Source organism: Aulonocara stuartgranti, assembly GCF_965226115.1.
Source record: "Aulonocara stuartgranti genome assembly, chromosome: 20".
NCBI lineage: Eukaryota > Metazoa > Chordata > Actinopteri > Cichliformes > Cichlidae > Aulonocara > Aulonocara stuartgranti.
The window spans coordinates 7,996,901-8,011,107 of record NC_138956.1 but is presented as its reverse complement, the minus strand read 5'-3'; the positions used below and the strand labels follow the sequence as shown (position 1 = coordinate 8,011,107).

Genomic DNA, 14,207 nt, shown 5'->3' with positions numbered 1-14,207 from the left:
TCTGATGTGTTGTATTTTGAGCTTTTGGTTGCATTTGGACTGTTTCTGTGTTGATAAAGCAACAGTATGCCTTTATTTAACCGACAGTTTCCATCTGTGCTGAACTTTTTCATTTATTCACATTTTCATTTTTTTTTGAAAAGGTTCAAAACGCTTTACTTTTTATTTACTTGAGATAGACTTCCACAGAATGCCTTCACAAACCTTCATTCTTTGTCCAAGCTGGATGTGAGCAAACATGGGTCTCTTTGCAGACTGACAAATATTCATAAAAGTAGATCAACTTGAAAATATTTAACAGTATTCCATTATAATGTTATAATATATTGCTCCTTATTTATAGACCGATGTTTGGCTGTGAATGTGTTGGCTGGTTTACACCGTGTGTGTATTATATTGTAAGGCAAAGCTTTTTTATTTTGCATGCATCATGAAGAGCTCTTATTAAAAAAGAATATGGAACAAGATCCCTAGAAAATAAAGACTTGTGCTTCTACTATCTCCTCTGAATTACTAAGTTGTTCTTTTAAAATGTTATGCTAGTGACTGGAGAATATCAATCCATCCATTTTCTTAACTGCTTATTTAGTTCAGGGTTGTGGTAGTGGAAATGTGTAATGTTTTTCACCCATTCACACACACGTTCATACAAGCAATTCATTTTTATTACTATAACTGTAATATTGAAGCTTTAGGGGAAATGCTGTACGGCCCTATTATATACAGACAACAGCAGTTACTCATGGGACCTCCCACCTTCTAGAGAGTGAGTCGTAGATTGAGTTCCAAGAAGTAATAACTTGAGCAACGTCAGACACTCCCCTTTCTTTGTAATACATAGATATATCTATTAATCATATAAAAAATAAGTTACTATGTGGGTAGGGTTTTTTTTGACGTTGAAATGTTTTTCTATAATGAGTGTAAGGTAAGGTGGTTGTAGCTGTTGTGTGTGGTGCGCATGCGTGTCACATAACGCAGCAACAGACCCGGAAATGCGAAGCCAACCGTAAACACAGCTGTGGCAGTGCTGCTGTTACTTTCTGGAAGATGGTGTACGTGTCCAACGGTGAGTGGTTTCCCTGCTTTAACGGATTCTTTGTTTGTTTGATATTTATTAGGTGTTTTTATACATTTTAGAACATAACCACCGCATGAATGTGTGAAAAGTGTTAGGTTACATTTAGCCATGTAGGATGTTAGCTAGCCTGGTTGAATCTGCGTAGCAGAAAGAAGTGCTGAGCTGATGAACCTTAGGTGGTGTTTTAAAACTTCGTCGCCTTTCCAGAATCCGATATGTGACTGCGATTTCGTTTGGGCTTCAACTTCATAGTGGAACGAAATTTATCTTTCTTTAAAACTGTTTTGAAATGTGCTGCAACTCGTTTATGCCCTGATTAGCTGTTAGCCTTTGTGTACTGAAGGCCAGCTAAGGAGTAAATCCGGGTTAACGATTGGCTGGTGCACTCATGATTATTATACATGTATTCCCGTCTTGCAATGTGAACAGCATCACAGATCCCTGCTGTCTGACCCACCTCTGTGTTTCTCCATCAGGCCAGGTCCTGGATAGCAGGGCACAGTCTCCATGGCGCCTGTCTTTACTGGTTGATCTTTTCTGGGGAGCAGTGGAGTTTATTGGCCTCTTGTAAGTCAAATGAGAATTAAATGAAATAAATAAAACAAAATAGCCACCTTTATTTAACATAATGGATGAGTGACCTTTTGAATAATCATTAATATTCTCATTGCCTGTATTTAAGGTTCGTTAAGAGTTGTTTGATTGTATTTACTGTTGTATTTTCACATGTGTTTTTCTACCTTAAAAAGATGCTGAAAATCTCTTTCTTCCACTAAAGATAGATGACTTACAGTTTCTCTAATACTGCTAATCTGTTGCCTGTAAAACTGATTGGAATGTGGTGTAATAAACTTACAATATAGTGAGTAAGCAAGAGGCTTTTCTTAGAGCCTCCATTATGGTTTATTCTGAATTAAGCACAAGCCCCCACTCTTTTTTTTCTTTTACCAGTTTCAAAACCATGTTTCACCCCGACATGTCAAAGAATGGAAGCTCTGTTTCATCACGCTTCACTGACGGCAGAGGGTAAGTCCCTGAAACACCATTAGTTGTGTCACACACACATACACACACTGAACACCAATTCTGCACTACCTTTATGTTAAACACTGAAAATTACGTAATCCGATGTAGGAGCAAGCTAGCTTATTAGGAATTGTGTGTCATGTGTAACAAAAAGCTAATAAGATGCATGTGATGTTATTTCTTTTTCAGTTGTATCTAAATAATTGTCATAATCCAGAGAATGACAAATGCAGTTTAACAAAGCTGTTGCTCATTTCAGCACTTGAATTAATTTATATTTAAGCTGTTTAACGCATTAACGCTGACAGCACTAATTTATACCACTTGTTCCTCACATTCTTGTCTACTGTTGGTTATACAGTCCTCCAGGTCCACCTGGTGGCAGAAGGAGGATGGGAAGAATAAACCATGGTGCAGGGCCCAGTCCTCCACCAATGGGTGGAGGAGGATGAGGAAGGTGAGAATTTTTTATTGTCTTTTTTTATTAAACAGTCCATTTTAGTATCAGCTCATATGTAAAGTGAAATTAATTTCAAAGGATGAATGACACAGAAACAAAATGTGCATGTCAGTTTGCTGTATATGTGCTTGTGTAGTCATTAGGGCTGCCACGATTAATCGACTAGTCACGATTACGTCGACTATTAAAATTGTCGACGACTAATTTAATAGTTGACGCGTCATTTGACGCTTTGTAAGATCCCAAAAGACGCAGGAATAAGTAGTAGGATTTAAGAGTGTAATAACAGACTGAAACAGAAGACGGCAGCACTGCATGTACAAGGATGCCAGCTGCCGTTAAACCCTGAAGAAGAAGAAGCTGTGTCCCAGAATTCATAGCGCGGCCCTGCTCAGTTGTCAACAATGACGGCAGCTAGTTAGTTTTAATATTACTCTTATTATTCTTTCTGGCTCACAAAATAAACATTTAACATATTTTCAGGCAAGAATGTAGCTGTGTAAACTTCAAATATCTGCTCAGCTTAATCAAGACATATATTTTCAAAAGCGCTCCGACGTTTTCGGAGACGTCTGTTACCCACCAGCTCGATAGCTAGCCGGGATTCAAGGCTCACTAGAGCCGGTGAGAACACTGGACTCCCGGCAAATCGTTTTCAAAACCACCGCCGTCTTTCGCTACTTAGGTTAAAGATGATATGTAAGTCACTTAGATAACTTAAAAGTGATATTGTTTGGCTTTTTTTAGTATTTTATTTATTCCTGAGTAAATCGGTTTGGCTGAGATTAAAGTTATAGTTTTTACACAACTGAATAAACGTCAAGCAGACAACTGATTATCAGAAGTGTGAGATGCTCAAGAATATACTCCGGTGTCCTGTTATATAGGGTGGGCCATTTATATGGATACACTGTAATAACATGGGAATGGTTGGTGATATTAAAGTCCTGTTTGTGGCACATTAGTATATCTGAGGGGCAAACTCCTCAAGATAGGTGGTGACCATGGTGGCCATTTAGAAGTCGGCTGGATTGTCAACCCTCTTCTCCCACTCTTCACACACTGATAGCAACACCACAGGAGAAATGCCAGCACAGGCATCCAGTATCCGTAGTTTCAGGTGCTGCACATCTCGTATCTTCACACCATAGACAATTGCCTTCAGATGACCCCAAAGATAAAAGTCTAAGGGGGTCAGATCGGGAGACCTTGGGGGCCATTCAACTGGCCCACGACAACCAATCCACTTTCCAGGAAACTGTTCATCTAGAAATGATCGGACCTGGCACCTAGGGCTGGGCCATATCATACCGTTCACGGTAATACCAGTATAATGTTGGGCAACGATAAGAAAATGAAATATTGCGATAGAATATGGGTAAAACGCGCATGCGCAGTGCCTTTGTTTTCATATGCACATGGCGGAAAAAGCATGGCAGCGACGGAGAATGAGGAGAGTGAAAGCGGATCGTTAAATGAAACGGATGAACCAGAATTGGTTTGTAAAAATGCTGCAACTGCAGTGGTGTGGTTTGGCTTTCGTCCGTCAGATACACAACAAAGCACTATTTTTTGTGGTGGTGGAGGCCAATAGGTGGATGAGGGAAAGGGGAGGCAGGAGGAGCAGAGAGCCGAGGCAGCCGCCGGCCTAAGTGTCAGGTGAACTGAACTTCAGGTAAGAAGTTATGACCTGCAGTCTATCTGGGTCAGATATAAACCGAGTTTATTCTCGTTGTGCTGACTTTTTCGTACTGCGTGCTAGCTGGCATGACGGAGTTTCTATACAGCTGGGTGGGTGCTATGATGTTAATGATGTGGAACTTTATTTTATTCATAAGGTTAATTATTAGGGTTGCCAACTGTCCCCTAAAAAACGAAATCGTCCCGTATTCAGAGAAAATATTACGCGTTTTGTATTGAGGTGAAAAGGAAGAGTTTGTCCCGTACTTCAGCTACAATGAAAAAGACACAAAGCTGGAGTTATTTCGTGTCTTTGCTGCACAGCTGCCTCTTCTCCTCTCATTCTCTCCCATCAATGATCAGCTGATCGGCTTTTCTCTCTTGTTTATTTATCGCCCACTTTGCGCCAGAAAGAAGAAACCAGCGGAGGTCGCGCTAAACAACAGCAGCACGTTTAAGCTTGATCAGCTGTTGTTAGAATTTATTTAATATTTCTTTCTAGTATCAGCTGATATTTGCTGGAGCCACAGCTGTAAAAGCTGCTGGTCATGATATCAGTTTGGACATGTGGTGAGAGTGAAACATGAAGATGAAACCAGGAGATGTCCTTACTGAATCGTCAGAGCTGAACAGGTGATGGAGAAACAGGTTTACCTTTTAGGTGACATGAATGAGTTGAAGGGAAGTTATGAACTGTTTCTGAGAGACAAATAACACCAGGATCCTTTTTTAGGTAGCTGACAGCTGGTAACTGTGCAGGGGCGTGTCTAGCAAAGTTTTGCCAGGGGGGCAGGTAGGGCATTAACAGGGAGAGGTGGGCACAAAGAAGTACTTTTCTTTCTTATTCTCATTTAAAATGTCTAGCTTTTAAAAAATAATTATTTGAATCTTATAACAAACGATTGATAGATTGATGCATATATACCATCAAAACTGTGTCACAACAGCGTTTGTTTTCATTCAAAGGCTTTATGATTTTTCCTGTAATGGTGGGCCGGTCTCTAGTCCAAATGCCCGGGCTGATTTTTTGTCCCAGTTCAGCCCTGTATGCAGCTCATTTGCAGTCTGGTGTTACCTACATCTTCCTATTCGGAAGGCAGAATTTCCGAGTTTCTGAGTACAATCAAAAGCACCACAACTGCATTGTACGTGTTGGATGTAAAAAGCGCACATGACGCTGTGATGTAGGCTAGAATCATGGCAGCAGTCAACGACGGTCCAGGCGTGGGATTTCTCTTGTGGAAATATCCACATTATTTTTTCCTTTCTATTGGTAGGTGGCACAGTGCACTTGTGGCAAGTAAGCAAGCTAGAAGACTGTCAATTTTGCTGGGTATCCAGTTACGGAAGCAACACATTAACAAGAGAATTCTGAGTAAAACCAAAGTTACTTTCCCTAGTAACTAGTTACTTTGAAAGTAACAAGTAACTTGAAGTAACTGAGTTACTTTTGATAGAAGTAACTAGTAATGTAACTAAGTTACTAATTTAAAGTAACTTACCCAACACTGGTCACCACCCATCTTGAGGAGTTTGCCCCCTCACATATACTAATGTGCCACAAACAGGACTTTAATATCACCAACCATTCCCATTTTATTACGGTGTATCCATATAAATGGTCCACCCTATATTTTAGATAGCAAGGAGCAGACGGCTGAGTTTATTAAACTCCACCGAAACAATCTGCAAATGTCATTAAAATTTAATAAACTATCATCTTGACTTTATTTTTAGTTAGCACATACCTTAAACACTTCAAGCTGTAAGCTAATCATAGTTATATAAGAGCAGATGCTGCTGGTGCAATAAGCTGTACGTTTTATGTCCAATGGATGCATGATCTGATTAGTCGACTAATCGCAAAAATAATCGGTGACTAGTCGACTATCAAAATAATCGTTTGTGGCAGCCCTAGTGGTCATATTGATGGAAAGGTTTTTGTAGTTTTCTTGTGTTATATCTATTTGCATTTCTTTACTAAGGTTACATTGTACTGAGTTCTAGATAAGTGCTACTTTTGTGTAATAACTGTTAGGGTTATCATGATCTGATCACTTGATCATTAACAAAAAATACTGGGGGGTGGCCAGTGGTACTCTTCAGCCTCCTACTACATGGACCTATGGCAACACCATCACCCTACTGGAAAGTAGCCCTCAGCCTTTTATAGCTGAAGAGTAAACAATTAACTCCTTTTTTTTATGCATTTTAACATTACTCATTATTACTCATGAATGCATTTAGGTTATTACCTTGGGGGACCTAGCCTAACAAAGAAACTGATTATATATGGCCGTGATATGAAAACACTGCCTGACTGTTATATTACCTGCTCCTCTCTCTAGGTAAACGCCTACACATGCCGTGTAGGCGTGGGGCCTTGCACAGTGTCTTAGAAGCCAAGGAAAGATGATAAAGTCACAGTGCTAAGGCCCTTCCTCATCAGCTGTCACTGTCACAAGCAGTTTCTTGACGCCTTTCTGGGAATTCCTACACGTAGGGGCCAGAACGGCTGATACCACAGCTATCCACATCACTTCTTCCCTCATTTTCTGCGTCGGCTTTTCCAACTTGCAATGTCACCAGTTTCTTAGATATGGGTTATGGTTCCTGGGAGTCATCAGCTAATGTATTTTTTTGTATCCTTCTGTTGAATAAAAAAAAAATACTGAGTGTGTCTCCTGCTATTATTGTCACATTTGGTAATGACACAGCTTGGTTCCACAAAGAGCTGGTCGGTACTAATAGCAGTATCACACCTTTGGCTCAGCACTAATTGTTAGGATATCTAAAATCAATGGATAATTTGGTAATGGCACAGGTATACATTGTCTTTTTTTTTAACTCAAATTGCAAAAGTTGATTAAGACTTGATTATATCAGTCTTGTGTGTGACTATGATATAATTCCAAAGAGTACACTTAATCACTTAATGTTTCTATTAATTCCAAATATCTTGTACCAGGTATCATGGGTTTACTGTATTTAGAATTCCAGACATTCATGAACATTCAGAGCATTGTGATACAACTGCAGTACATGACATAAAACTGTCAAACTTATTTAATACTGTTCAGAAGTAACAGAAATATCTGCATTGTCTTAAACAGCCAGGAAAAAAAAACACTGAAAAAACACTGGTGACTGTGCTAGAATTGTCAGAATTTGCTGTCACACTATGTATAGAGTTTATTTAAGGAATTAAATCTTTTTTCTGGAAAAACAGTTCTCACTCTTCCTTTATTTACTGCAGAAATGTGCTCGACAGTTTGCCAATTTCATCCTTCTGCAGTCCACTGAACAGTGGGACAGTTTGAGTCACCATTTCAAGTAAGAAGAGCCTGTTTTCACCACACAAAGGCAGCTCTTTCACGGAGCATTCGGACACCAAAGCGGTGCCATTCCCTCTGGTGGATCCACATTTCTTGCGTGGTGTCCAAACATGCCAGCACTGCTCCACCTTTCCATGAGATCAGCCGAGGATCCATGTCCTAGAGCACATACGTGTCATATAAAATACATTACAGGATCAGTCTGCAGTATAAAGTTATCTGTCTTTTGAAGACAGATGCAGGTCTGTGACCTTTTCTGAGATATACTAAGGTAATTTTGGGGTACCTTTGGACGTGTGACAACTTCCACATTGTCTACCAGCCTTCTGAAGGATGGTGGCATCTTGTTGATGATGCGGTGAAGAAGGAATTCCTGAACTCCATGAAACATGAGCCCCCCTCCCACAACCAGGATGGAGCTGTACATCTTTCGTTTGGTTTCATCTGATGCTGTAAATGAAATGAGTACAGAGGCTCAAACAGGATATTCCATGGAAGTTTTTATTCTTATCGCTAGATCTTTGAATATAAAAACAAAAATTAACTTCATCACTTACCACAGCAGTCGATGCTATGCAGGACTGCCTTATCTAATCCCAATGCTTTGCTCTCAAATTGGCTCATGATGGCCGTCTTCCTGGACAGATGGGCAGACACAGGCTCTTCCACCTCTCCTGCTCCCATCAGGGACTCTCCATGGGCAGCCCCAAGCTCTGTTTCCCCCTGCATCCCTCCTCCTACTCCACCACTCCCACAGCTCCTGGGTAGATCTGACAGGTCCCCAGTCCCTCCCTGACTGCTCATCTCCCCTTCCAAACATCCACTTGGTCTGGAAATAGCTTTCCTGTCTGCAGCTGATTTGGAGGACTATTGGAGAAAATAATTAAGTAAAAAAATAGCTGAGAACCATTTGGTTTCATTGGTTTCAGTCTATGAAACCTGTGTGTGTGTGTGTGTGTTTTACCTGGTCCTGTTTGCTCTGTGTAGCAAGGAGGTAGTGTTCATCATGAGGGTCCTCTGAGTCGCCTTGGGAACGGAACTGAAGCGATGACATCTTCTGACCTACAATCCCAAACGTCGTCGGGTAAAAAAGGCCCATGGGTGCCTATAAAGAAGACAGAAAAGTAGTTCAGCACCAGTATCAAAACAGCATCGTCTTTACCTTCTGATATAATTACCTGTAGTTTCTCATCCCCAAGTCGAACCTGGTACAGAAGAGCCGGGGCCTCTGGAAAACGTGTCTGAAATTCATGATCTTGTAGCCCTGATATGTCCTGTTAAGAGAAAACAGAAAAAAGATTTTGTAGTTAATATGTACTTAAAATTGCTCCATCGATTATTTAGAAGTGAGTATGGCTAAATACTCAAAGATGCTAACAAATCATTGTAATGCACAGACACTAACACCCTCCCTCCCACCCTGACTAACACACACTTGATCTAGATGGCAGAAGGTCTCTTTCAGATGCTGCAGGAGCTGACAGTCTAGTCTGTTAGACAGTTGACAATCTCTGTAGGGAAATCCTGCCCTCTGCAGGAGCCAGAAGAAAGTGCGGGTCACATCTGAGCCACCGTATGCTAAACACAACCTGCAAAGTCCCACAAATACAAGATACCATGTAAGACATTTGCTAAATAATGCAATAAAAGCAGGAAGTGAAACTAACATGAGTTTTAAAAATAAATATTCACTGTTCTGTGTTTGTTGTCTGTGACAACCGGGTCAAATAATTAAATATTAAATATATTTCATTTAATCAAACATAAACGTGAGTTTTGAGCCCCACCTGGAGTTTCGATGTGACACTCCGTCCTCCACACAACAGATACTGGTCTTCTGGTCGCCTACATCCACGACACAAGCGCTACTCAACCCACTGCCAAAAGTAGCACACACCGACTCCTGGTGCACAATGATAGCTACACACAAAAAGACCAGGAAGTAAGTTGATGGAAACAAAGAAATTTCCACTTAGTTACGTGTGAAGATTGTGTAATACCTGAGAACCCTATATTGAGCAGCAGCATGTTCACAACCTCTTTGATGTGCTGTCTGTTGTAGATGTCAGGGACCAACAGGATACATCTGTAATACTAAAAGAAATAATGCGAAATGAGCAACTGATGATTAATGTGGATGATCATCTGTTTGAAAGTATGGAGCACAAAGCCTGTAGAAAGCCTCTATTACAGAAGCAGCTAGCTAGCTAGACAGCTAGATAGATAGAGTCTTATTTTTTATACTAATGAGGATTTATCAAGACTACTGCATCCTGCTATAGAACTGAGAAGTTTTCTCCTACCTTTAAATCTTTGAGAGGGATCTCCAGATGCTTCTGAATCACATGACTCCAAATTGTCTCGAGGTCAGCCAGGACAGCAGTCAGTGAGCCTCCAGGACCAGCATGCACATTGAGCTGACCTCTGACTACAGGCCAGTGGATGTTGTAACAGTCTGTTGGATTCACATAAAGAGCCTGTGCAATAGCAGAAATGGGGGGGTAAAAATTAATCAAGGCTTTAGGTAATGAAAATGGCTTAACAAGTCATATTTCACAGAAGTTACGAGTTTGCTCTAATACATTCACCGACCTCCTCTCCAACCAAATAAGGAGGATGGTGGGTTGTGTTTGTCCACTTCACTCTGGAGCTGCTGTCTAGCACCGCAGGACGGATCTGACAGTTATACGCTCTGGCCTAAAAACAAACATACAAAACTGAACCACTGCTATAAGAAAATACTTTTATGGATTAACATCATAATCAATTAATGAAAAGAGTTATTTTCTATATTGTATATCAGCTATTCAAACCTTACTAAGTTGCTATAGGACCTTAAGGTCTTTATTTCTTTATTGTATAAGATAGAAGAGAATCACACTGCATTGTGTTGCTTTCTTCCCTAATTTCTCTTTTATAACCATACCTGATCAGCAGACACAGGAGTCCTCCGCACTCCGTTTGACATCTTCTTGGACCATATAGCCTGATCAACCATTTTAAGGCCATTCTGCCTCTGCTCGTTGCTTTCTGGTTTCTGTTGGATATTAAGACAAAACAATAAGGATAAACACTTAAAAATGACACCATTTAATTTGACAACAGTGAAGTTGTATTATGGGTGCACCTGGTTTTGAGTCACATACATTTAGACCTTCTCTCAACAGCCATGCATCTTCATAGCAGGGCTGGCCACTTTGCTTGTGCCTGCGTGCTATTACATGTGGGACCGTCACTGGAAGGGTGTCCGTTGCTCGGCCAATACGGAGCGTCCTCGATCCAGTGTGGATGACAACTACAAAATTGCTCTGTATTTGCTGTGAAAAAGAATAGAAATTTCAAGTTTCACCCAACAAAAGAGCAACTGTGGACACCTGCGCAGCCTCTACTCTTATGGAAAGACTGGCCACTAGTTTTTGGAAACTGGTTGCATGGATCTGTTTCCATCCAAGGGCTCTGGTGAGGTCAGAGCTATGTGCAGGATAGTCTATATCATAGGTGTCAAACTCTGGCCCGCGGGCCAAATTTGGCCCACAGCCTAATTACATTTGGCCGGCGAAGCCATACCAAATTACTATTAGAGCTGGCCTACTGTATTATACAGCTAATATATATATCGTTTAGTATTAAGCTTTGCTTGTTCCATATTCAGTTTTTCAGCTAAACTTGTTTGAGTCCATAAGAAAAGATTCATTCTTACATCTGGAGGAAGATTTTTTTTTTCCAATAAATATTAATGTTAGCCCGCGACTTTGTTCCATTTTGAATTTTGGCCCACTGTGTATTTGAGTTTGACACCCCTGGTCTATATCTTCCACACCACACTGGAGCTGTTGGCATAATGTTAGACGTGCATTAATGCCAGCACAAAAACGAAAACACTACATGCTGTATCATTAGGTTTAAGCCTTTAAAAAGAGCCCAAACCCCGTCATCCTTGCAGCTAGTCTTAACCCCAAACAAAGATACTGACTGTTAAACCTAGTTTCCACATCTACCACATCTAAGCTCCTGAAACTTTAAAGAGGGGCTTAAATCAGAAGGGTTAACACGTGTTTTCATCCGTGTTGGGAAAAACAAAAAGAGGTCAACAATTAAGAGCTAAAATATTTCAATATCAGCTTTAACTCAACAACTCTGAGCTTTAAACCTTGTTGCCACATGTAGCAGGTTATAGACCCATTTAGCAACGGTGTACTACTAAAACAGTGTACTAATACGATAGTAAACGCACCATCACAATAGTTTAGCATGTGTCAAGTGAGAACAAAATGTTCATGAAAAATACAAATGCTACATTATAGATTTCTGGCATATATACGGCTATAGTTCATGTATACAACAGCTGGGTACTTCATTTTCCGTCTCACCTCTTGAGGAGGCTCTGGTATCGCCGGAGGAGCGATGGGTCTTTTCACCCCGCGCTGCTGCTCCTTCTCTTTCTCCCTCTCTCGCTCCTTTTCTTTGTCCTTCCCGTTATCCTGCTCTTTCTCCGCCTGGGTCATGGTCTCCTTTCCACTTAATCCACTAAATACTTAGAAATGACAAAGTCACGGTCTTCTAGTCCCAGCGAGATGGTTCAAAGTTGAAGCACAAGCTAACACCGTTGCCTTCCCTCTGAATGAAAAGTTTACTTCCGTGTTTGGTCACGTGGTGCAACATTTCGATTTCTATTTGTCCAAAGATTTCTCTGCGCGTCTCCGCATTTTTGTTTGTTCGTTCGTACATTTTTAATACATTTTATTTTCGTTTTTATATTTTTTAGAAGACATAATATTCCATTGTTTGTGGTGTGAAGCGTTAATGACTGGCGATAATAGTTTTTCCGATGGTACAGGGTGTTGTTTTAGATCGTTTTACAAGACGTGGCGATTTCTTTCTTCATAAACTTTATTTAAACTTTTAGAAGAAGAAGAAACAAAAAGGAGCTATAGCTCCATCACCCTGCGCCGGTGATAGAAAAAACATTTCAACATAGCATAGCATAGCATCTTTATTTATAACGCACTATACATCCAGCAATGTTGGCCGAAGTGCTACAAATATAAAACAAAGAGAAAACAGTTTAAATTACATATCGAATATCTTAAAATTAAACATAATATAATTAATAAGAAACATATTAAGAGACATCAAGTCCTGCTGAAAGCCAAGGTAAATAGATATTTTTTAAGACGTGATTTAAAAACAGATAAGGAAGATGCCTGTCTAACATGTAAAGGCAATATCAGACATGGGATTTTTATATAATATTTTCACATGATGTGGTCAGTTTATATATATTATTTTCCTGGGTTAGTATGGGGCCTCTAGTAGTGATGTGACAGTAAACAAAACAAATCCATGTTCAGTAATTAAGGTACTTTGCATTGATTATTTTTATTTAAGAGAAATCTATTAGTTTTCCTGTTTGACCATTTGATTAAAACAGTGTTATTGAACCTGGGTAACTGAAAATCCTATTAGCAAAACTGGTTAAACAATAAATCTCTAGGCAAGCCAGATCCTGCACTTCTCTTGATGTAAAGCATAGAGTATTTAGTGCCTGAGTTCACAGAAGTTGTTACTTATCAGAAGTCACCAGAGGTTTTTTAGAGCCGATACCCCTAATCCTAAAAATGGGTAGTCAAACATAAGAGCTGGGGGCCACAAATAACATTTTCCTACTAATAAGGACCTCCCCCATCACCATCCAGACTTCAGCAAAGTAATTAAGTAATAAATAAACAATTAAAAGACAGAAAGGTTCCCGTTTTCACTGTTTACTATAGAATTTTCTTTTCACAATGAGACTAAATGTTTTGGTTTGTTTGTTGTTTTAAAGAGAATTTTCTGTGAATTCAAAAACCTTTCCTACAGGGCAGTCTGGAGAATGAGCTACCAGAAATTCTTTCCTACAGCTGCATTTCTTTATTATGTGGAAAACCTTAGATGTACTGTTCAAACTACAATTCTTTTTCTCCTAATAAGATATCTCAGGGAATAAATGTGCAGGTAGAGTCTTTTGCATTGTCAGAAAGGGGAGTTTCACTGGTCAGACCTACTGTTGGTCAAAGTGGGTTGTTTGTGGCCCACGTGGTAACATGAGTTTAACAACCCTGCTCTAGAGGGTGGGAGATACATAGTAAGATAAGTAACTGCGTCTGAGCTAAATAGCATAAGCCCTAAATAAACAGCACTTCCCTAAAAAACCTTTAATACTCCGATAATAAAATATATTTCTTCAGTACCGCGACCATGAATTGAATAAATGGTTCAGAAAATAGAATAGTCTCCAGTGACCACCATCAGCTCTGTGAAGAAGCTCAACATCTTGTGGAATATTTCAGAAGGTTAGTGGAGGATTTTATACAGACACATTAATGCAGAAGAACAAGTGTTTATTTTCTAATAATTTCCACAAGTTCCATGTTGGTTTTTGAACTCATAAAAAAATGTCTTGGGATAGGAATGAAGGAATTAAATCATTACTGTGAGTATTACTATTGAACCAATCTGGACATATAAAAAAATTGTTGAAATGTACCATTAGATGAGGTAATTCCTTTTAACTAGTATGAGGTTCAGGTTCTTTATTCCTGTCATGAAACCTTTGGGAGTAGTGATCTTTTTCACATTCAGATTT

General features: G+C 39.7%; 2 protein-coding genes across 2 annotated transcripts; one reads left to right on the top strand and one right to left on the bottom strand.

The window, feature by feature from the left end:
• Positions 1–963: 963 nt before the first annotated feature.
• On the top strand, positions 964–6,922 carry selenok (selenoprotein K). The gene is made up of 5 exons (XM_082518836.1): positions 964–1,069; positions 1,558–1,648; positions 2,033–2,107; positions 2,469–2,564; positions 6,596–6,922. The coding sequence occupies exons 1-4, from the start codon at positions 1,051–1,053 to the stop codon at positions 2,557–2,559; spliced, it is 276 nt and encodes a 91-aa protein (XP_082374962.1). The 5' UTR covers positions 964–1,050; the 3' UTR covers positions 2,560–2,564; positions 6,596–6,922.
• A 111-nt stretch (positions 6,923–7,033) lies between these two features.
• On the bottom strand, positions 7,034–12,624 carry actr8 (actin related protein 8). Its single transcript, XM_082518835.1, has 13 exons — positions 11,953–12,624; positions 10,729–10,899; positions 10,509–10,619; positions 10,175–10,279; positions 9,886–10,059; positions 9,583–9,676; positions 9,370–9,502; positions 9,018–9,171; positions 8,761–8,856; positions 8,547–8,687; positions 8,140–8,449; positions 7,869–8,032; positions 7,034–7,741 (listed from the first exon to the last, which is right to left on the bottom strand). The coding sequence occupies exons 1-13, from the start codon at positions 12,085–12,087 to the stop codon at positions 7,598–7,600; spliced, it is 1,932 nt and encodes a 643-aa protein (XP_082374961.1). The 5' UTR covers positions 12,088–12,624; the 3' UTR covers positions 7,034–7,597.
• Positions 12,625–14,207: the final 1,583 nt, after the last annotated feature.

Coding starts and splice junctions, on each gene's coding strand:
- selenok (XM_082518836.1), top strand. Junction 1,649..2,032: donor GTGGAGTTTATTGGCCTCTT/GTAAGTCAAATG, acceptor TTCTTTTACCAG/TTTCAAAACCATGTTTCACC. Junction 2,108..2,468: donor CGCTTCACTGACGGCAGAGG/GTAAGTCCCTGA, acceptor TTGGTTATACAG/TCCTCCAGGTCCACCTGGTG.
- actr8 (XM_082518835.1), bottom strand. CDS start 12,087: ATGACCCAGGCGGAGAAAGAGCAGGATAACGGGAAGGACAAAGAAAAG. Junction 10,900..11,952: donor TACCAGAGCCTCCTCAAGAG/GTGAGACGGAAA, acceptor TCTTTTTCACAG/CAAATACAGAGCAATTTTGT. Junction 9,503..9,582: donor GCTCAATATAGGGTTCTCAG/GTATTACACAAT, acceptor TTTTGTGTGTAG/CTATCATTGTGCACCAGGAG.